This window comes from Anabrus simplex, chromosome 2, assembly GCF_040414725.1.
Source record: "Anabrus simplex isolate iqAnaSimp1 chromosome 2, ASM4041472v1, whole genome shotgun sequence".
NCBI classification, from domain to species: Eukaryota; Metazoa; Arthropoda; class Insecta; order Orthoptera; family Tettigoniidae; genus Anabrus; species Anabrus simplex.
Window position 1 is genome coordinate 1,068,052,545 of NC_090266.1, and position 24,408 is coordinate 1,068,076,952.

The 24,408-nt window shown below is 41.1% G+C and overlaps 1 protein-coding gene across 1 annotated transcript in view; it reads right to left on the reverse strand.

Moving 5' to 3' along the window:
• Positions 1-24,408, reverse strand: part of LOC136863293 (5-hydroxytryptamine receptor-like) — a 140,426-nt gene that overhangs the window by 114,978 nt on the left and 1,040 nt on the right. Inside the window, exons 2-3 of the mRNA XM_068226085.1 lie at positions 9,892-9,922; positions 7,210-7,453 (exon numbers count right to left, since the gene is read on the reverse strand). Coding sequence (XP_068082186.1) covers positions 7,210-7,453; positions 9,892-9,922 — 275 coding nt within the window. The remainder of the gene's footprint in view (positions 1-7,209; positions 7,454-9,891; positions 9,923-24,408) is intronic.

A 24,408-nucleotide genomic window follows, 5' to 3' on the forward strand; every position in this document is an offset into this window, starting at 1 on the left:
TATGCTATGGCCAAAAACAGTATGCAAACCATGACAAGTTCCCATTCATTGAAGTTAAAAATTGTGCAAGCTGGAAATGCTGCAGGTGAATTCGGGCCACTTCTAATCATTTTAAAGGATTGAGAATGTCAGATTCATTGACAAATGGTGCCTTCCTAACGCCTCAGTAGCCCTGTCACAGAGTGGATGGATTAACAGTGAACTTTTCGTAAAGTGGTTCAAGGAATTTGTTCTAGGCCTTGGTGCAAATAGACCTGTGATACTGATAATGGATTCCCATGTCAGTCACGTGACACCAGAGGTGTTGGAAATTGCATCCAAGAATTAAATCATCGTTGTGACTATTCCGCCGCATAACAGCCACATGTTCCTAATCAGGCCAGAGCTGCCACCACACATCGAACTACACCTGTTTCTGATCAAGCCGGAAAATCCACCACACTTAACACTACAGTGAAACCGGTATCTACGGAAAAACAGAAGTGAAACAAGGAAAATGATGACATCTGCGCCACTTGTAACGACAGATACAGTTTTGGGAAGAATAAAAGTCCTTGGATTCAGTGTTGCTTCTGTTTGCGATGGTTCCATGAAAGTTGTCAGCCGTTGATTCATCTGATGCTATTGTATTTATGTGTAGTTTTTGTAAATATGTCAGTGACAACGATACCGATACTGAAAATGAGTGAAAAGTGCGTGAAGTGAACTGTAACAATGCTCAGAAAAGTTATCACGAAGTTAGGTATACTGTGTCACGTAATTAGGTATGCTATCACGAAATTACACTTCTCTCATTACATGTTATAACTCCAAATATTTTGCATTTTTTGAACGTTCTTTATCATGTGTTTGTAGAATAATGTATAGGTACTCAGCATGTAAAATATAAAATTTCCTAGATCGAGCATTTGTTCTGATATATTACTTATAATCCTTAATATCACAAAGTTAGATAGATTTACCCTATGCATCGACTGACCCTATGAGCAACATTTTCACACCATTCATAGCAGCGACTAGCATCGCTCATACCTCAGTCACTTTCACATTGTCAAAGCCAAGGATAAGACAGAGACAGATCAATGAAAGAAACAAAATTACTCTAGCCTATACCAGAAGACATAGTGCACTGTAAATACTAGGTATCGCCAGCAAAGGCAAAGTAGAAATAGATACGGGTTTAAAATTCCAAGTTATTAAAGTTATAAGTTAGTAAGAACGGGGTAAGAAAATACTTCACGCATGCTGAGAGGGGTAACTGTGCCAACAACAACTCAAAGGAAGTGTCATACCCTCATCGTAGGATCAGCATCTTGACTGGAAGCTGTTTTGAAGGTAGAAACAGTGACTAACAGTTGTTTATGGGCCCGTTACTTGTTTCACTGAATTAATGAGGTCGCAGTGAATCAAATTAATACATTACAGGAAGTGATTTAACTCCGAGACGCTTTTAAAATTCAGGTTATATTTACAGTTCATTATTGTACCGCATATTACATTTCTATGGAACATTCTTCATAAATTTACACCAGCTGTCAATAACACGAGTACGTATATTTTGAAAAGAAATTTACTGCAGTATTCAAACGCTGCCTGTTTGGGAACAATAGAAACCTCATTTTCACCACACGGCTGGCTCGCCTGTCCTAGTTTCTCTTTCCAGCAGAATAACACACCTGAAACCCAAGCTGTGCTATGATTTGTGTATATGGAGGGTACAGTAGGTGATGCAAGAGAATGCTAATATAGGTTAGAGAATATTTTTTTTTTGCTATTTGCTTTACGTCGCACCGACACAGATAGGTCTTATGGCGACGATGGGATAGGAAAGGCCTAGGAATTGGAAGGAAGCGGCCGTGGCCTTAATTAAGGTACAGCCCCGGCATTAGCCTGGTGTGAAAATGGGAAACCACGGAAAACCACTTCGAGGATGGCTGAGGTGGGAATCGAACCCACATCTACTCAGTTGACCTCCCGAGGCTGAGTGGACCACGTTCCAGCCCTCGTATCACTTTTCAAATTTTCGTGGCAGAGCCGGGAATCGAACCCGGACCTCCGGGGGTGGCAGCTAATCACGCTAACCACTACACCACAGAGGCGGACAGATTAAGGAGTGCGGGATAATTTCTGCTATGATGTTTGAAGTCTTTAGTTTCAATTAACTGCTATGCTGCTGTCTGATGGACGGCTGGTTACTAAGAGTGGTTTCCAAGCTATATGAAAAAATACCGTTAATTTCCAATTTTGGACCTAAAATTCTCAATTTAGGGATTCCGCCCAAGTCCGCAAAAGCGGTATGTGTGGGAAATATTCTGAAAGAGCATTATGGAGAAAATTGTGGAAATCTGTGCCAGAATTCAAATTTTGTGGCAATATTATTCAAGGAAACAGAGGTAACACCGAGAAGGAATTCAAAACTTAAGCATTGTTATTATTATTATTTCTTTCCTCTTAATCTGTTTACCCTCCAGGTTCGGTTTTCCCTTGGACTCAGCGAAGGATCCCACCTCTACCGCTCAAGGGCAGTGTCCTAGAGCCAGACTTTGGGTCGTAGGATACAACTGGGAAGGAGGAACATTACCTCGCCCAGGCGGCCTCACCTGCGATGCTGAACAGGAGCCTTGTGCAGGGATGGGAAGATTGGAAGGGATAGGCACGGAAGAGGGAAGGAAGCGGCCGTGGCCTTAAGTTAGGTACCATCCCGACATTTGCCTGGAGCAGAAGCGAGAAACCACGGAAAACCACTACGAGGATGGCTGAGGTGGGGATCGAACCCACCTCTATTCAGTTGACCTCCCGAGGCTGAGTGGACCCCGTTCCAGCCCTCGTACCACTTTTCAAACTTCGTGGCAGAGCTAGGAATCAAACCCGGACCTTTGGGTGTGGCAGCTAATCACGCTAACCACTACACTAGAGAGGCGGACATTATTATTATTATTATTATTATTATTATTATTATTATTATTATTATTATTATTATTATTATTATTATTATTATTGTACCGATTGGTACACATCTACGCTGCAAATTTGAATTTTCCGCCTTAAGGTACCTCTCTACAGGAGAAACCCTGAACTGTAACAAACTGAATCAACTCTACTGTTTATCAGAAGATGTCACTGGGTGTTTTTGATTTGCTTTTGTTGATCAAGAAGTGTGGACATTCTCTAACAGATGTCTCTACTAAAAAACTATGATAATGCACTCTGGTGCGAAGAAATGAACTTTCTTGGAGAAATTTTGTATTCATAAGTTTTGTCTTTACTAAATTTTGTTCTTTCATTTGAGGGTTGGCAATATTAAGCTTCCTTTCCGCCTGTTTTGAATTTAACCAATCCTAAATTTCTGTAATTAATTTCCCACCAATAAGGTGTTTCTTCATCGATTTGTGTGTAACTTTTCCTGCTAGCCAATAAACGTTTGTGGGCGGGTCTTAATCATTCATGAAAGGTCTCGAATTTTCCGCGAGGGTATAAAAACTGCTGATTTTCTTGTCTCCGCGCCACTTCTATAACATGTAGCTTAGCGTGTGGATATGTAGCAGGGGGCGGGAAGCGCCTCTTTCTTCGGGCAACAGATCTTCAACAAGGTAATGGCCGTTTAACATCTTTTCTTGCTAGCTTAGCAGTTTAACTCACGGGGAAGGTTCGAATCCTTTAATATGTAACCCATCTCTTTAAAATGTAAATCCCTTTTCAGTCTATGTAAAAACTACAAATTTCTTCAACTGTAAATCGGGGATAGAGAGTGCTTTACCCACTCGAGCTCCCCTTCATTTTTGAATTTGAGGTGACTATGTTCTCGTAACCGTTTTTCTCTTCCTTCTTAATGTGTTAAATTTATTTTGTATACTAGTCACCTCCATAGATTGGGATTAGCCCCTGTGTAATCGCCTAGTGCCTCTTAGGTTTTAAAATGTGTATTTAGGAGAGTTAACTCACGCCTCCATTCCTTTTGCATTTCGGGCCATTTAATGTAACCTATTATTTTTCATTTTAGGCCCAGTAGAGTGGGTACAAGTTACCCCTGTTTATTTATAAGTGTGCCTTGAGGGCAGTTTGTAGTAAAGTCCGTTTATGGCCTTTTAATAGGCTTGAAAGACTGAGAGCGGGTCAGCTCTTTCTGGTATTTTGAAAGGTGCCTCGGGGAGGCGTGACATTTTGATTGCTGGGAGCTAGTGCTCCATGTAATTAGGGGCGTTCTGCCCTTTGGTATTTTGTGGTTGTGAGCTGAGAGCTCAAGGATTGACGAATTTGGGCTCGTAGCCCAGAATTTGTAAAGACCCCTTAACTTGTGCTTTCTTTTGTAAAGTTGCATTGTACCTGATTTTCTTTGTTATTTCACCTAGCGAAAATTGTTAAATGTTGTTATCTGTTGAAAATATAACCTTTATTTAAATTTTAAATTCATCTTTACGACTTGTAGTTATACCCATTCCAGCCCGCAACTTCTTTCACCTCTGCCTTCCACGGATAACTCCGTAACAATTATTATTATTATTATTATTATTATTATTATTATTATTATTATTATTATTATTATTATTATTATTATGTGACATCACCAGTGGTTTCTCTTGAAGGCTGGATATTTTAAAGAATTTAACTTAAACTGGACGCCTCTTGGCTAAGACCACAACATCAACAGCTACGTAATAATTCAGACTTGCTTGAATTTTCATGAGGAATATACCCTTAACGTATTTTGGTGCTGCAGGACTGGAGGAATATTATAAGAGACCTGAAACACAATTAGAAATCACTCCAGTGTTTACGAGACGTCGTCCTTGCCCTGGAGTAATGGGTGCCATATTCCACCCATCTAATTGACACTCCTCCCCGACATCGTTTAATATTTACTTTCCTGAGTCACGTATAATAAGAAATCGCTTTAATTCTAAATTGTGTCACTTCAACTATGATTTTTTCGTTTTTCTGAATGGATAAATTCGGGTATGAAATCCATGAGTTACAGGTTCATTAGTTATTCTGTCACTATGTATTTCTCTAATCTCTTAAAGAAAGGAAGAATCATCTACGTCAAAGGAAATAAACTCGAATTACAGGCATTACAGTTTCTTTTCTAATCAACAATACCATTTCTTTAAATAAAGGCAAGATAACTAGTGAGGAAGAGAAGAAATTTTCTGGTTCACTTTTTTTTGCTATATGCTTTACGTCGTACCGACACGTCCGACTCGTTGGCTGAACGGTCAGCGTACTGACCTTCGGTTCAGAGGGTCCCGGGTTCGATTCCTGACCGGGTCGGGGATTTTAACCTTAATTGGTTAATTCCAATGGCACGGGGGCTGGGTGTAGGTGTTGTCTTCATCACTATTTCATCCTGATCACGACGCGCAGGTCGCCTACGGGTGTCAAATAGAATGACCTGCACCTGGCGAGCCGAACCCGTCCTGGGATATCCCGATACTGAAAGCCATACGACATTTCATTTCATTAGGTCTTATGGCGACGATGGGACAGAAAAGGCCTAGGAATGGGAAGGAGCGGACGTGGCTTTATTAAGGTACAGTCCCAGCATTTGCCTGGTGTGAAAATGGGAAACCATGGAAAACCATTTTCAGGGCTGCCGACAGTGGGGTTCGAATCCACTATCTTCCGGATGCGAGCTCACAGCTGCGCGCTCCTAACCGCACGGCCAACTCACCCGGTGGTTCACTTCTATCCTAGATGTTGAATAGGGACGCAGTAAACGTGAAAGTTTGTTTTAACCTTAAGTTCAAATAAAATTTAAGGATGTTATTAAATAGAACAAGGAGCCTCCGTGGCTCAGGCGGCAGCGCGTCGGCCTCTCACCGCTGGATTCCGTGGATCAAATCCAGGTCACTCCACGTGAGATTTGTGCTGGACAAAGCGGAGGCGGGACAGGTTTTTCTCCGGGTACTCCGGTTTTCCCTGCCATATTTCAGTCCAGCAACACTCTCCAATACCATTCCATTTCATCCGTCATTCATTAGTCATTGCCCCAGAGGAGTGCGACAGGCTTCGTCAGCCGGCACAATTCCTATCCTCGCCGCTAGATGGGGGTTTCACCCATTCCATTCCTGACCCGGTCGAATGACTGGAAACAGGCTATGGATTTTCATTAAATAGAAGAAATTACACACCACAATCGGACCAAACTGTATGGATGGCGCTTAAACTATGGCGTCGCTATCTCGCCTTGCACCATCTAGAGCGCTGTAGCAGATATGGAAGCCGTCTTCTTTCTAGCTCGTAGAACGTATACTATGCTAATTAGGATAGCATTACATGAACTAGATTCACTGCATAGAATCGAGCTTTCCACACTCCTTAGCCCTTTCCTTTGTACATAAACACCCAACATCAATCATAGACAGTGCAGAATGGAAGTTCACTCCAAAAAAGAAACGCACCAGAACGAAATGGAATTAAATGGAATGGAAAAAGCGAAAAGAAAGAACAATACAAGCGCGACGTACTGTATGACTCCTTGTTCTGTTTCTTGAGTTCATTGTGTCTTTTGTTCTTTATTTTGTGTAGAAGACTGTCGATGAGAATGTGACTGTTTTCCGTGGATTCCCATTTTCACAGCTGGCAAATGCTGGAGCTCTACCTTAATTAAATCCAAGTTCGTTTCATTCCCACGCCTAACTCTTTCCTATCCCATCGTCGCCATAAGAACTATCTGTGTCGGTCGGACGTAAAGCAACATTGTAAAAAAAACTTCAATGCCGGATCTCATTACGCTGTATATCATATGAAATCGAATATTATAGATACTTAATGTTCACTTTTCGGTTTATTCCAAAGTTCACGGAAAGTTATATGAAGGCAGGCAACATCTATTTTTACTTCTGGGTTCTCAGAACGTTACTGAACGAGCAGGCCGTGCGGCTCCGGTCGTGTAGGTATGCGGTAATGTTCAGGAGATGGTGGGTTCGAATTCTAACATTGGCAGCCCTGTAGATGCTTTACCGCGATTTCACATATTCACACCAGAGTGCACCTTAATTAAGATGACAGATATTACACACTCAGTCCAAACTCTTTCCGATATTTGTGTCGCCGAAAATGTTCGATGGGATACTGAGATACCAAACCACTTGTAAAAAAAGAAAGTTCCCTGAACTCACACGTGACATCGTGTACTTAAGAGAATATGAAATGAACATACTTCATTTTATAGGAATTACGGTAGGACTGAACAAATTTGTGGCAGCTTACCTGTCTAGGGCGATTGCCACAAGATGGAGAATAGATGCGGTGCAGCATAACACATCACTAGAAGTCCACATGTCGCAGAGTTCAGGCCCGAGTGTCCATTGCTTGCTAACTTCGTACACAGCACCCAATGGCATCACTAAGCAGGCTACCAGCAAGTCTGCCACTGCCAATGACAGAATCAAATAATTTGCCACGTTCTGTAGATTTCTCTCGAGGAGGATGGCAGCAATCACAAAGACGTTTCCTGAAAGGAAGAGAAATGAACATTAGTACTCGCGTTATTAGGATATAATATTCACGACTTCCCAAAATTTAACCAACTGCGACTTTGTTGATGCATTCAATGTTCTAAATTCTGTAACATTTTATTAGAAAATATTACTTCAATTTCTTCGAAGCCTCCGTGGCTCAGGCGGCAGCGCGCTGGCCTCTCACCCCTGGGTTCCTTGGATCAAATCCCGGCCACTCCATGCGATATTTGTGATGGACAAAGTGGAGGTGGGACAGGTTTTTCTTCGGGTAATCCGGTTTTCTCTGACATATTTCATTCCAGTAACACACTCCAATATCAATTCATTTCATCTGTTAGTCATTGCCCCAGAGGAGTGCGACAGGCTTCGACAGTCGGCACAATTTCTATCCTCGCTGCTGGACGGGGGCTTCATTCCATTCCTGGCCCGGTCAAATGACTGGAAACAGGCTGTGGATTTTCATTACTTCAATTTCCTTATGCCAGAAGAATTGACATGAACATCAAAGTAATATATCCCTATAAAATGTATTTACGATCGAATGTTTCTATGGTGATTCGTAGTGTATTGTGTCTTAAGACAAACATAAGTACCCAGCCCCCATTACAAAAGAATTAGTCAATCTAAGAAAAATCACCGGGTAGTCTGAGAATCAAACTCATGACCCTCTAAAACGACGGCCAATAAGCATACCATTTCACCAAGAAGCTATACTAATCTCCTCTATAGCATTTTGTAATACGTCCAATAAACTCAATAACGACTTAATTCTGGACTAGTGAATGAAAAGAAACCCTAGGCTTATCACACATCCGACAGCTATTTCCAGTGAAGGTATTCAAATCCCTTACTTCGAAAGGTTGCCGTTTCTCAGTTCTATAGTAGAGAGTGACTTAAGTATGTTGCGAATGTAAATCTAAGTAAAAACTCAAGTTACTTATTAGTCTGAAGAACTGCGTGTATTTGTAAATATTTTCGTCTGCAATTCATTTTTGTACTGTGAATATGAAGGTAGAAAGTTTAAACGAAAATAATTTTACTTCATATTGTTAAGGGATGTAATCACTCATCGCAGATTCCCAACTCCCATTATTTTCCGTGCCCTGGGGCGCATAGTTATAAAAAACGCCGAGCAGAATAGCTTCTGCTAACATGGCCACAGCTTTACCGAAGCTTTACAGCTCTCAATTCAGGGGGCGGTGGGCTGGTCCCACCAGCCGCTGCCCTGAGAATGGATTTTCCGTCGTTTTCCATTCTCCACGCTGAGGTGAATGCCGGGACAGTTCCTTTCACAGGCCACGGCCACTCCCATCTCACCTTTCTCTGCATGTCAAATCATCGCAACAAATCTCCTGGCCTGAAAGAGGGCGTCCCTCTTTTGGAGGCCCGCCGTACCCCATCAGGGTACGGAAAGAAAACCATTTAGTAGTAGTATTATTATTTGTTGTTTTTATAAAGTTAGGTTCCTCGATCATTTTTGGGGTGGCATAAATTTTAATTTAAGTCGTATATACCAGGTGGCCCGCCAGTGTCGTACATTCTACGTATAAGTGTCACGCATGCACTAGTGACGGATAGGATGCCTACTTCTGATTTTCACAGGGGTACTACTGCTGCTCGGCTGCTCGCTGCATGTCCGTCAGCGCTACGGTTCTAATGCACCCCTCCACTTGCGTTAGTACGCCTCGTTTTCGAACGCACAGTAGAAGGCTGGTATTGGCAAAGCAGCACTACAGTTGCTGTCAACATTGACAATGGCTGGTGTGTTCAGCAACGACAAATAAACAGACATAGTTATAATCTATGGAGAATCAGGTAGAAATGCAGCCGAAGTTCGTAGACGGTATGCGCCGGAGTTCGCAAATAGCCACCTACTTTGTATACACGTATTTAGCGGAAGAGAATAGCAATTAAGAGCGAAGGGGTCATTCAAGTCAGAGACAAGCAACTTCTTGTTAGAGTGGAATGTCTGTACGTGTGTAAATGAATGAGTTACTCGTACAAAGAATACTCCCATCCCCCAGTTTCGGATGGCCTGAAACTAGAAAGAGAGCACGCTTTTATTGCAATTCATTACGTTTGATACATGCATTACATTTTCCTCTTATAATTACTTGACTATTACTACATTAAATATAATTAATTTTGTCCTTGACGTTAACAGTGCTATACCTGGGCATAGTCTGTCATGTATGGCCTAGGCATCACTGAAGAGGCGTAATAGGGAAATGAGGAGTGAAGTAGTTTCCCATTGCTTTCCTCACCGAGCCAGAAGTTGCTGTTACATATCAGTCTGCCAAGCCCACTGAAATGCATACACCAACCGACCCTATGAGCAACATTTTCACACCATTCATAGCAGGGACTGGCTGCAGAAGGAATGGAATTACTAGCATCGCTCATACCTCAGTCATTTTCATACTGTCAAAGCCAAGGATAAGACAGAGACAGATCAATGAAAGTAACAAAATTGCTCTAGCCCATACCAGAAGACATAGTGCACTGTAAACACTAGGTCCTGCCAGCAAAGGCATTCTTTTGGTGTAACCTGCCATTAACAACATGCCTTACTTAACGGTTGAATTAAGGATAGAAGAAAATGACACGGCAATGCAACAATTCATATATAACTACATTTGATATTATATTTAACTTACTCGTAATTAAATTCATTATTCTAGTCCAAGCAGGCCTCTTATCCATCTTATCCTTATCCTTCATTATTCTCGTCCGTATTTGCTTCTTCTTCTTCTTTCTTAATCTGTTTACCCTCCAGGGTTGCTTTTTCCCTCGGACTCAGCGAGGGATCCCACCTCTACCTCCTCGAGGGCAGTGTCCTGGAGCGTCAGACATTGGGTCGGGGATACAACTGGTGAGGATGACCAGTACCTCGCCCAGGCGGCTTCACCTGCTATGCTGAACAGGGGCCTTGGAGTGGGATGGAGAGATTGGACGGGATAGTCGAGGAAGAGGGAAGGAAGCGGCCGTGGCCTTAAGTTAGGTACCATCCCGACATGTGCCTGGAGGAGAAGTGGCAAACCACGGAAAACTACTTCCAGGATGGCTGAGGTGCAAATCGAACCCAGCTCTACTCAGTTGACCTCCCAAGGCTGAGTGGACCCCGTTCCAGTCCTCGTACCACTTTTCAAATTTCATGACAGAGCCGGGAATCGAACCCGGGCCTCCAGGGGTGGCAGCTAATCACACTAACCACTACACCACAGAGGTTGACTCGTATTTGTTTCGATTTTTTAAATTTCCTTTTTTCCACATACATTTTAAGACACAAAACATTACTATTCTTACTGAATTCAATCACTCTTTATTTAATAGTTTAACAATTGTGTAGAATTCCCTCCCTAATAAGTTATTATATATTTTATTTTCTGTACCTTTGACGTATTGACAAATGAACGTGTGTTTCACATGCGATTATTTTTACAAGTTGTTTTACGTCGCATCGAGAAAAATAGGTCATAATGGCGACGATGGAATAGGGAAGGCCTAGGAGTGGGAAGGAAGCTGCCATGGCCTTAATTAAGGTACAGCCCCAGCATTTTCCTGGTGTGAAAATGGGGATACACGGGAAACCATGTTCAGGGCGTCCGACAGTGGGGTTTGAACGCACCATCTCTCGGATCAAGGCTTACAGCTGCACGGCGCTAACCGCACGGTTAACTACATCCGAAGTATAGCATGTTGTAAGGCTCCGTCGTACACCACCGATTAGGCAACCCATTCACTAATAGTGCATGCGGGACACTTATAAGCAGAAAGAACGGGACTGGAAGGCCACTGTCGTTGAACTCGGAAGGAATTTTTGTTTATTATATATATCTAGTACAAATGCTGACCTTATCGATTAGAAAAGTCCTGCATAGAAAAGTAGTCCCATTAACAGCGTGATGTGAAGATGCAGTTAAGTAAATAAAATTAAATGTTCTGGACATAATTTTCTGAATTATTTCAATTAATTACTTCTAACACATTTTCCCTGTGTTCTTCGTTTGACTTTAAATGTTGCAAGTTGTATTTAAAAATAACCTACCACTGAATTAACTCGGTAGTGACCACACAAGGAATTAATGAACTTGTTGCTGTCAGTCAATCACAACTGAAGGGTTTTATAGTATCTCTTACAAACTGAATTCCAGGAAAACAAGGAAAACATGCCCCTTTTAAAGACAATATATTCTTGCATACTGAATAATCTCTGGTACTCACTGAAATGTCACCCTTTCCATGCGAACACAGGTTCTTCAAATCTTTTGATTGTAGTCTAGTAAGATTTCCACACAAAGGAAAAGAAGATATGGTTCACTTCCGTACAATGATTTAACATCACAGTCACACATCCAAGGTTTAGGGTTGGGGAGGTAGCGGCCGTGACCTTAATTAAGGTATAGCCCCACCTTTTGCCTGGTGTGGAAATAAGGGATACCATTCAGAACCGTTTTCAAGGCTGCCGGCAGTGGGATTCCAACCCACTGTCTCCCAAATGCAATATAATTTTCCACACTACTACACACCTGCTGTATCTTGAGTGATTTCTTGAACAGTCTCATTACAAAGAGGAATCGGAATGCAATGTAGATATACGTGGAAGTAGACATGTAATCTCAGGACAAGCCAGAATCATGTACTGTAATTGGAACTCTTGGGCATAACATGTACAGAACGCCGTTTGTGCCTTGTTCAGTGTGTAAACATACTTCGTTGAGCCATAAGTGATCAGCATGCTGGCCTTTGGTCACAGGGGTCCCGGGTTCGATTCCCGGCAGGGTCGGGAATTTTAACCATAAATGGTTAATTTCTCTGGCACGGGGGCTGGGTGTATGTGTCGTCTTCATCATCATTTCATCCTCATCATGACGCGCAGGTCGCCTACGGAAGTCAAATCAAAAGACCTGCACCTGGCGAGCCGAACATGTCCTCGGGCACTCCAGGCACTAAAAGCCATACGCCATTTCATTTCATTTCGATGAGCCATTGCAGCATTTGATCGAACACACGTCGTTACACTGCTTCAGTAAGACTTCCTCGTGGGGAAATGTTTCCTCCTGGTTGTTGTACGCGATAGTGACATTGTTAGATTTTACAACAGATATCGTGTGGCACAAAATATTCAAGATTGTTCTCTATGTGTTCGCTCATGGCCAACAAACGGAAACTGATAAACATTACTTGTGAATCTTGCCTCTCGGGGACAGAGATATCTTCGCAAGAGGGTTGCGTAATTTAGCCTTCCGGACGGCAATTGGGAGCGCTGCATCCACTTAGACAATCCCAGATCATACTCGTAAGGCCCATCTGTAATTCACAGTTGTTTAGCGACCTCCTGGTTGTACACCCCAACAGCGTGGAGCCAGGTAGCCAGATGAGCCATACGCACAACAACACAGTTTCATCAGGGAGGCGGATAAGTCATATTTTGCGTTGGCATAATGTATGGACGTCGGACGCCACTCATCATCGTTGAGAGCACGAAGAAAAGTGTACAGGTACTCATTACTCCAGTCCATTGCTCGGCCATACCGACAACATATCAGAGACGGGTTCGCTCTGCAAAATGTCAACGGGTCCGCGCACAGTCCCCGGCATGTTAACAACTTCTTCAGGGAGGATATTATGGATTCAACGATCTGTAGTGTCTGTTCACATAAAACCAATTGAACATGCCAGGGACCAGCTGAAACAGGCAGTGCGAAGACGAAGGAACTTATCTAGTGTATCACCCTGGGCTACATTTGGGAGGCTGCCGTCTGAGTGGGACAGAACAAAGCAGCACAGCCTCGATCGCTAGGTGGACAGAATGCCATGAAAGATCGAAGCATGTGACAACACACGTACTGGAGTAACACCATGCTAAGCCATAGACTGTGATTTTCAGGATTGATAGACGGATGCACTTTGCCAAACTATGCGTCGTGGTTTTGTAGGTTCGTGTGTATTCTTAAAAGCAGTCATCTTATTCGTAACAGAAAGTGTACATATGAACGTGTATATATCTCCCCCACACTTTCCGTTGGATCTTAATCTATATCATAGAAATCTAGGTGATGCAAACATTTTTGAGGTTTGTCTGTGATCTGTAGTGGCAGAAAGTGCAATGACCACCGTAAAACAGGTCAAAATTCTGCACTGGATACTAACTTTTAAGGAGGAAGTGCCATAGTTCACTATTACACTTCTAGCGAGTATCATACACGCTGTCTTCATGGCTGAGCCGGTAATATGCTGATCGTTTGTAGTATGTGAGTACAGGTAGTGCAGTCATTCGAGTCCAACTTTACGCATTTTTCTGAACGATAGAATGCAGTTGATTCCACAGTTTCGTTGATTTAGATTTATTACTATTAGGTTGTCTAATAATCAAGAATGAGGATTAATCATCTTCAGAATAAAACAATGTCCGCCTCTGTAGTGTAGTGGTTAGTGTGATTAGCTGCCACCCCAGGAGGCCCGGGTTCGATTCACGGCTCTGCCACGAAATTTGAAAAGTGGTACGAGGACTGGAACAGGGCCTAATCAGCCTCGGGAGGTCATATGAGTAGAGTTGGGTTCTACTCCCGCCTCAACCATCCCGGAAGTGGTTTTCCGTGGTTTCCTACTTCTTCTCCATGGCTGCTTCCTTCCACTTCCTTGCCTATCCCTTAAAATCTTTCCATCCCCCCGCACAAGGCCCCTATTCAGTATAGCAGATGAGGCCGCCTGGGCGAGGTACTGGTCTTCCTCCCCAGTTGTATACCCCGACCTAATGTCACACGCTCCAGGACACTGTCCTTGTGGTGGTAGAGGTGGGATTCCTCGCTGAGTCCGAGGGAAAAACCAACCCTGGAGGTTAAATCGTTCAAGAAAGGATGAAGATTAAAACTAAAATGATTTAATTCTCTCCTCAAAATAAAACCACATTCTTTTCAGTGGGTTGTCAAATTGTTAGGGACACTGAGATTCATAAACCGCCTCCTTCAGTCAATGTTCCTAATACCCAAGTAATAATAAATTCTGGTCAGCTCTTGGAATTAATTGAGTAACATGTTGACAATTATGGCGCTAGAATCACAATCACAAATAAGCCACAGCTTATTGAAGAAATGAGAATCATATAGCAAGAACCTTTGCAGATTAAAGAACTGTCAATGAAGTGCATAGAAAGCACGTCAAATGGTTCAGAATTTCTCATTCAAGCCGAAAATTCAGTGATATAATATTGGGAGGAGCCTCCGTGGCTCAGATGGCAGCGCGTCGGCCTCTCGCCGCTGGATACCGTGGTTCAAATCCCGGCCACTCCATGTGAGATTTGTGCTGGACGAAGCGGAGGCGGGACAGGTTTTTCTCCGGGTACTCCGGTTTTCCCTGTCATCTTTCATTCCAGCAACACTCTCCATTCTCATTTCATAGCATCTATCAGTCATTACTAAATCACTTTGGGAGTGGCGACCCCATCGTACTAATAGCCTATATCTGCTTCATTCATTACATCCCTGACCCGGTCATTGACTGGAAAACAGGTTGTAGGTTTTCATTTTCATTTTCAATATTGGGAAATGTGGGATGAAAAGTGCTTTTTTCTGAAAATGTTTCCAATAATTAGACGAATTATAGTGTGATTTTCAGTCTGATTTAAAACAAATAAGAAAATAAATGCCTATATATTACCAAAGTTACTTCATTTCTGTTCACAGAACTTTAAGTATGAGTGATGTCCAGAGTTCTTGTTAATGCTGCAACCAATTGTTTATTCCGAATGAAAATGAAAATTCAGACATGTTTAAACGAAATGAATAGAAATGAATTAAATACTTCCATTTGAACAGATGTGGACATTTCATTGAAATTTATATTTTTGTTTTTCCTTTATTTAATACATATCATAAAAATACATTAATGAATATACAGGATAGCACACCTGCGCTTTATTATTTAATTTTATGAAACCCAACCAACATTAAATTCCTCCTTGAAGTTGATATTGCTTTACATTCACTGCAATGTAAACGATCCATGGAACTAGCAATTCAAAAACGACTATGCACAATTTCACTGTCCAATCCTACGGACCATTATACAATGATGCGATTTATTGCTCCGTGAAATAACACATGTAACTTACCCATAATACGATCGAAGTAACAGGTTATGTTCATGAACTGTAACGGTAGGATGTTATAGATACGCCGTAAACCACGTCTGAAAATTTCAAATTGGATATTAACTTTCGAGGTGGAATCGGCACAATACGCACTATTGGAGCAGGAGGAATCCCCATTCGGCAAGACAGAACGCTTTTCAAGTGCAGTGAAGAGTAAATGTCTAGTGTGAGATCTTGGACTACTACCTATTCGGACCGTACTTATTCGACGGCCATCTGACGAGAGAAAACTACCTTCATTTTCTTCAAAATGAAACCCCACAGTTGCTGGAGAACGTGCCACCCATCGACTGATTAGGAATGCGGTTTCAAGAGGCCGGGGCCCCAACTGACGGATCAGTAGTCGTCCAGAGCCAGCCATCTTCATGCCTCATCCTAACTAATGGATAGACCCACTCCCTGGCCCACCGTGTCACCCGATCTTATGCCACTTGACTTCTTCCTGTAGGATTGCTTAAAGCAGGCAGTGTATGCACAGAAGCCTGAAAATCCCGGTCACCCTTGTCAACTGATCACCGTCTCATGCCAAGCTGTTACACTTCACACGGTGCAACAAGCAAGAATGTCTTTACAACGTCGTGGTGAAATCTGTATAAAGCAAGGTGGTCAACATTTAGTGTACTTGCTGCGCTGAATATGCCGGTCACTATGCTTCCTACCTACAGACCATCCTGTCGTAGTCCAACCCGGCTACGTAACATTCGATAAAAGCGGTCCTTTTCGTCTGAACAAGTAGTTACTGTATGTGGTAATATCACACCTACTGTAAAAGGCATAAAGCGAAAACTAAATGTGCCAGCCTGGGAATATAATCCGTTTCCTGACAGCTTGGCTCCGCAACAGCAGCGATGCGTGATTTCTTCACCATAGCTACGGGCAGACGTTGCGTTTAACTGGCACGTACGGAATCTGCTAATATTCCTAATAGACAATTCCTGTCCAAACGTAAGGAAGTATTATTCGCAACTGTGATTGTTTTAAACATTCATTGTAGTTTATCTCTCTGAAATGAGATTGGCACTGATGATTTCACCTACAGGCTATTCTCAATCTTGGAACACAACGGTATAATTGTACTATGATAATACGGGATCAGATGTTTTTAGATTGGCTATTTTAATTTCGTGTGGCTATTTCTAGCCGAGTGCAGCCCTTGTAAGGCAGACCCTCCAATGAGGGTGGGCGGCATCTGCTATGGGTACGTAACTGCGTGTTATTTTGGTGGAGGATAGTGTTATGTGTGGTGTGTGACCTGCAGGGATGTTGGGGACAGCACAAACACTCAGCCCCCGGGCCATTGGAATTAACCAATGAAGGTTAAAATCCCCGACCCGGACGGGAATCGAACCCGGGACCCTCTGAACCGAAGGCCAGTACGCTGACCATTCAGCCAATGAGTCGGACAGATTGGCTATGATATACGAGTTAGTTGGGTTGCGTATCTACAAAAAAAGCAGTAAAGGGCGGACCGACCACCCAGTATAGGCCGTGAGAATTGATCGGTTTTAATGGTGAGTAGGAAGTTAAGAGTTCTATGTGTAGTAGTGTATTTACTTTCTTGCACCATAAGTAAATTATTAAATTCCAAACTGATATGCAATGAAGGCTAGAGAGTAAACATGAAGACTGAAGAAACGTATATTTACTAGCGACTATTTTCCACTTCAGAGAAATATATTCACAGCCATGTGCTATAAATTACTGACATATGAACGAAAATTTAAATCACCATTGAGAAGTTTTGCTGCAAGATTTCGTTTTCATAACAGTAAATTGTATTTCTCATAATCCTGAATTTCGTGGAAAGAGAAATTTTATATATATGGATGTCTAATTAACGAGAGCGTCAGCTATTTCAACGACAACATTAAAGAGATCACAATTGCTTAGCATATGAGACACTTATTACAATCACTGTATGACGCAAAATGCAATTGACTCCACGTTCTCGACGATTTAGAATTATGATTAGGCTGTCTAATTCACAAGCGTGTGGATTGAACGTCTTACTGCAATATTTTAAAGGTATTCCCTTTGGACTCATATATTTGATAGTATATTACTTAATTCATTGTTAAATTCGTTTTCTAGTTTTTTCTATGTTTTAGTTAATTTGTATTCTTCTGTGTTCTTTTAATTGCACTACGTTAAGGAAATTTTGTGTTAAAATACAACTAATTCATCTGTTATAATTGGATCTATTTTCTATTTTAAACTACAAATAAATAAATACATAAACAATATTATTAAATACAATGTGTACATTAGTTTAGGTTTGACTTTTACCAGTCTTTTGTCAGCATGTTTAAAGATTGAGTTCTGTTTCGACATTTTCCAAATGGTACTTGGGGAATGGTTGATCGCATAATTTGCAGACGCAGTCCTCCTTGGGTTCATGGTATGATGCATTCTGGCATATTTTTCCGTGGAGACCGTCGACGGGGAATCTCGTGTAGAGATGGCGGAGCTCGAAGTTCTGTCCCTTCCAGGTTTCTGTTTTCATCGCTTCAGTGTCCAATATTCCTCTCGGTATCTTGCTGGCTGTGTTATGTCTCTCCTCCATGGCAGTTTTGTATGCTTGTGTTTCTGGTAGCCCGAAGCAACTTGTTATATTTTCGATACAGTAGGATTCCTGCGCTGTTATGTACGCAACTTAGATATTGAGAGATTTTTTTAGGTATTTTGCTTTAACGTTCTCTAGTCCTCTAAGGTTGTTCAACGTCAGGTAGGGCCATATTAGTTGGATTACATGCGTGGCTGTCGGCATAATTTTAAATAAATAAATAAATAAATAAATAAATAAATAAATAAATAAATAAATAAATAAATAAATAAATAAATAAATAAATAAATAAATAAATAAATAAATAAATAAATAAATAAATATTATGATTGGAAATTCATCAAGACTTCTTGACGACCGGGCGAGTTGGCCGTGCGATTAGGGGCGCCCAGCCGTGAGCTTGTATCCGGGAGATAGTGGGTTCGAACCGCACTGTCGGCGGTCCCGAAGATGGTTTTCCATAGCTTCACATGTTAACACCAGGAAAATGCTGGGGCTGTACCATAATTAAGACCACGGCCGCTCCCTTCTCATTCCTAGGTCTTTCCTATCCCATCGTCGCCATTAGACTTATCTGTGTTGGTATGACGTAAATCAAATAGGTAAAAAAACTTCTCGACGAACTGACGTACGTTATGAATGCTGCTTAATATAAGATTGTCGCTTCCCAGCACAGTTGATGATAATCATATCCGTAAGCCTCATTAACGTTCAAGCTTTTCTCGCTCCCTCCAGTAAAACTACCTGTGGGATATATTTCACTCTCACAGTAAGTCCTTGCGTCTGCGCTAGGTTTTGAAACATTGCCTTGATTTCCACATGCTGCAAATTTTTCCTCTGTACAGATTTCTCTGTTAGAGAGTGACAGATGATTTATTGCGGAACCATCAGCTTCCTGAATTTACAGTTTGGCACTGTGGACAATGTGAAATAATACAATGTATAATACAGGCCCACATCGCTGTAAGTTTATAGTATGTGTAAATACATATTGCAGAGTATTTCTAACTGTAGAGGTGGAATTTTAGGATTCCCACTAAACTACGAATTACATTAAGCACAATGCTTTTAATTCTAGTTTTCGGCAAGTCAGTCTTCTTCCAAACTGTGTGAAGAATGCTGGTACCGTACCAAGTGCTCCAATCATCAGCCCAATAGCTTCAATTTCTTGTAGATGGTATTTATTTTTTGTAGAAGGGGACCGTCGTAATTAGGACCAAATAGAGATTGTGAAAAAATTTGACTGATACAAATTCTACCAGTTTGATGCAATCAACATCAAGATTCAACAAAAATCTGGATTTCACGAAATTTATCCAAATTCGTACTTTACGGATATTGTTGCTTTATCTCAGACGAAACATCGATAAGACATTGCAGGATGTTTAAATGTACTACTACTCATTTAAAGTTATTATTTAAGAGAAAATTCTTCTGCAATTCCTAAGAACTTCTCCTTGTTCTCGGTTAATACGGAGATCGCGAAGGAGTAATGTTACGGGAGGGAAATGAGAAACCGTGATGCTGTCACTTGTCTGTTGCGGAAATGTCATAGTAACACCTTGCCACGTGTCGTTTCAAACGAGTACCACGGGCAACTCCGTATGAAGACAGAACAAAGAAAATGCCTTCCCATTTAGGATTTTTTACTGCACTCAGCAATCCAGGCGGCTGCTTATCTTCACCTAAACGAATGCCCACATCCATTGTTTAACGGTTAGTCCTATTAGCTGAAGTATTCAGGGGCCTGGGTTCAATTTCCACCGATGTCAGGTATTTATGATTGCCAGTTTGGTATGTGGTTGAAAGGGTGCACGCAGCTCACCTCCCTATGGAGTATGGGGAGAACTGGCCACTTCGAGGAATATGAGGACACCAACAAATTTTCACTACGGACTGTCAGTGTAAGTGAAGTAGAACGAGACTTCAATTCCATTAAATATCAAGCGAAAGGAACAGATCATACTCCAGTAGGATTTATAAAAATGTCATTGGCGCGGTATTACTCATATCTTCAATTATTGTATAAATTCAGGAACTTTTCCGGCCATTTGATAGGATGCTCTAGTGACTCCAGTATTAAAGAACACCACATCAAATTCTCCGTCAGATTACCGCCCTATATCTATACTCCGTCCGCTTGTGAAAGCCCTATAACGACAAATACACGAGCCAGTAATTTAATATCTCACAAATCATTCACTGTTAGACCCTTTGCAATCTTGCTGCATAAAGGGCCACAGTACGACGACAGCACTTCTTCGGGTAATAAATGATATTAGACTTGCTATGTAGAAACGACAGGTGACGGTACTAACGCTCGTTGTGAGCAGTGCATTTGATACAGCCAACATACAACTCCTCCTTTCAAAATTGCGCTCCATTGCTGCCGACAGGAAATGGCTTAATTTCTTTATATCCTACCTCACAAATCACCAATGAGTCTCAGTAATCAATGTTACGTCCAAATGGGCTATTAGATTATCTGGTGTCTCTCAAGGATCTGTGCTGGGATCCCTGTTATTCAGCTTGCATATGAATGATATTTCGTCCCCACTTCTCCACTGTAAATACCATCTACTGTATATGCTGACGACTTGCAGGTATATTGCCGTATTAGTATAGATCGCATATACGAAGCGATCTATCATATTAATACAGACCTACAACGAGTCACTACATACCCCAGAAACAATTGCTTCACCATCCACCGACGAAAGACTCAAAACAAAATAAATGGACACCAAAAATTACTATGTGCTCAAAATAATAATCAAAATACTTCTCCAATTACCATTGATAACACTGTAGTGCCATACTCAAAGATAGTTGCAAACCTTGGGGTCAGCTTAATATTATTGAGTATCTGACCTGGAATGAACATATCACTACTGTGTGCAGAAAGGTAGTATAACATTGTACCGATTGACCTAACCAGTGGACAAGCATCAAAACTACTTGTACAGAACTCTTGCATTCGATATACCTTCCAGCTCCGACGTGATGCTCATATAACGCCATACTAAAACAGCGTTGAGATGGTTACGTTTAAAAGACCGTATAAAAACCCACAAAATGACCCTCGTCTATCAGTTTCTTTCTACAAAGTGCCCCATTTATCTATCGTCCGTTTTTTGGTTTCTATCTTCATTCCAATAAATTAATACTCGTTCCGGATTACTATTTGAAATAGCACCGCATCGAAAAAATACCTACAGCCATTGATTCCTGGTCACTGTTTCGATTATAAGGAATACGATACCGGTAGATATAAAAAAATCTAGCTCGTCTGCGATGTTTAAAACAGCCTACCGTAAATTCCTCCTGAGTACATACAGTTGACTCGAATGAATATGAGAGTAAGTGACGTGTGAATGAAACCAAATATTACTAATTTTAAGTATCTTAGGCTATCCCTTTTACGTGTCTACTATTCTTATTCAACACTATGAACTGTTCCTAGAATTAGATGACGTAGTAAAATGGTTTTAGTTAACTCAGATTGTAACACAGTAATATTCAGATAATTTAATTTTGCCTCATATCAGAATAAGTTTCTGAAGATATATTCCTTATTTACTATTCTGATATGTTTCTGTTATTGTCCACTCCCTAATTATTCCATAATTTTTTCATCAATTGTAATCTTAATTAAGTGTTACTCATTACCTGATTTACTCGTCTAATAAACTGAAATTGATTACCATGACATTTTAAATTAATACTGTAAAAAATTAAAATTGTATGTGGTGAAGTGTAAGAGAGTGCCACTTTATAAAGACACTTAATTTACGTTTCATTCAAGAGAATTACCTGGTGTTATGCAGGCACCGAGTTTGAATTCCATGGACCATAAGCCAAAGGGTTTTTGATGGTTCCAGCTACAGCTACCTCAGTGGCCTAGCCGGTAAAATGTTGTCCTATTTTCTAAGATAGCAGACTTGATTGAGACTAAGTTCAGCAGTATTTTGGGGAGTGGAAATGTGACCATCCCGTCGTTGGCTGGCGGCTCACTAGCCAGTTCCAGCTGTGACAATTATAAGGTACATAGTATTTAGTATTTTTTTCAATGATCCCTTTTAACGTATAAAATAGGCTTGTGCGTAATCAAGGATTCGTATGTCTCTGCTTTTTATTATCATAGTGTCGTCACTCATGTCTTGGTGAACAAGAGTAACTAAACAAACAGCAGCTTTCAATCTTGGCTAAAATTGCACGTGATAATTGAATGTTCAACTTTCCTATTTACTGTGATAGTATAAACGTTGATAAATATTAAAGATCAGATATTAATTTTGGAAATAATTTATATTGTCGATAGGGAATATTTGTAATTGGTCAGAAGCAGAAAATTACATCCAGCATAATTTGTATATGACAGTCTGTCTCCATGGTTAGCATGCTGGCCGCTGGTCACAGGAGGTCCCGGGTTCGATTCCCAGCAGGGTCGTGAATTTTAACCAAAATTGGTTAATGCCGTTGGTGCGGGGGATGCGTATTTTTATCGTCTTCATCATCATTTCATCCTCATGATGACGCGCAGGTCGCCTAGGGAGTCAGTTCGAAAGACCTGCACCCGGTAACATGAACATGTCCTAGGATACTCCCGGCACTAAAAGCCATACGCCATTTCATTTCATGTACAGGACACTTGATGTTACAAGAACGTCAATAAATACAAAGAATATCTTTACCAATGATTCACACTCCCTGTTGTTAATGACACAAAATTTCCTCAATATTAACTTTCTACTCAATAGGAAATACTACAATTTAGGACTTAAATGGCTAAAGAACACCAGCGGGATGCAATCCGACACTCCGGCATCTCACAAAAATCTGGATCAGTTGAAAGGACGTTAGGCAAAAATAATTTATGGGTTGAAGCATTCACAGTCCGTTGATCTAAAACGACGCTCTTCGCCGGGTTGGAAAAAAGTATATTAGTGTTCTTTATCAAGACACCTGATGTGTCCCTACTCGATTCGGGGTTATCAGTTTCCTCAAACTTCTGTAATTGACTGCGTAGAGAGAATACAAATAATATCTTTTCCAACGATTCACACTCCCTGTTTTTAATGACAATAAATTTCCTCAATATTAACTTTCTAATCAATAGCAAATACTCTAATTTAGATCTTAAATGCGTAGAAAGTGTCAATGCTTTGTCATAAATTTTCGTGTTTTCCTGCCCAGGCACCCGTTAGCCACGAGAACATCAATGGAACACACTGAATAGAATTTTGAATTAACAAATTTACGATTCCGATAATTTACAGATTACCAGTACCCACTCCAGGTTATAAAACACAGTACTCCCCCATTCCTCGCCACATTCCCCATCCCCAGTTATTAAAAGAGTCACGGAAAATCCCCACCAGACCCCACATTCTACATAAACCAAAGACCTCCTTGGAAACTTAAGTGAACTTGGGAAATTAATCAGCCAGAATCGGGTAAGGATAGGGTAAAAGGATGTACTGTATATTCATGGATACAGGTAAGTATCATAAACTTCCATACTTCACATTTACTACTGGTTCCCTGAGTTCTCGACAGATCTCTAGGTAATTGCATTGGTCTTTATCGCCCTCTATCGGACACATCGGCAGCCTTAATAAATAATACTTCAATGCCTTTGAAATGCAAGCAACCTGTACACAATGTACAGAGAACAATGCCACAATGTAGTTAAATTATTATTATTATTCTTGTTTTTACGTCCCACTAGTTACTTTTACGGTTTTCGTAGACACCGAGGTGACGGAATTATGTCGTACAGGAGTTATTTTAAATGCCAATAAATCTCTCAACATAAGGCTGGACTATTTGAGCACATTCACTATCAACGTACTGAGTCTGGATCGACACAGACAACGTGGGTTTGGAAGGCCATCCCTTCTACTCTTTGAGCCACTCAGCCCTATTATTATTATTATTATTATTATTATTATTATTATTATTATTATTATTATTATTATTATTATTATTATTATTATTTTTGCTAGGGGCTTTACGTCGCACCGACACAGATAGGTCTTATGGCGACGATGGGATAGGAAAGGCCTAGGAGTTGGAAGGAAGCGGCCGTGGCCTTAATTAAGGTACAGCCCCAGCATTTGCCTGGTGTGAAAATAGGAAACCACGGAAAACCATTTTCAGGGCTGCCGACAGTGGGATTCGAACCTACTATCTCCCGGTTGCAAGCTCACAGCCGCGCGCCTCTACGCACA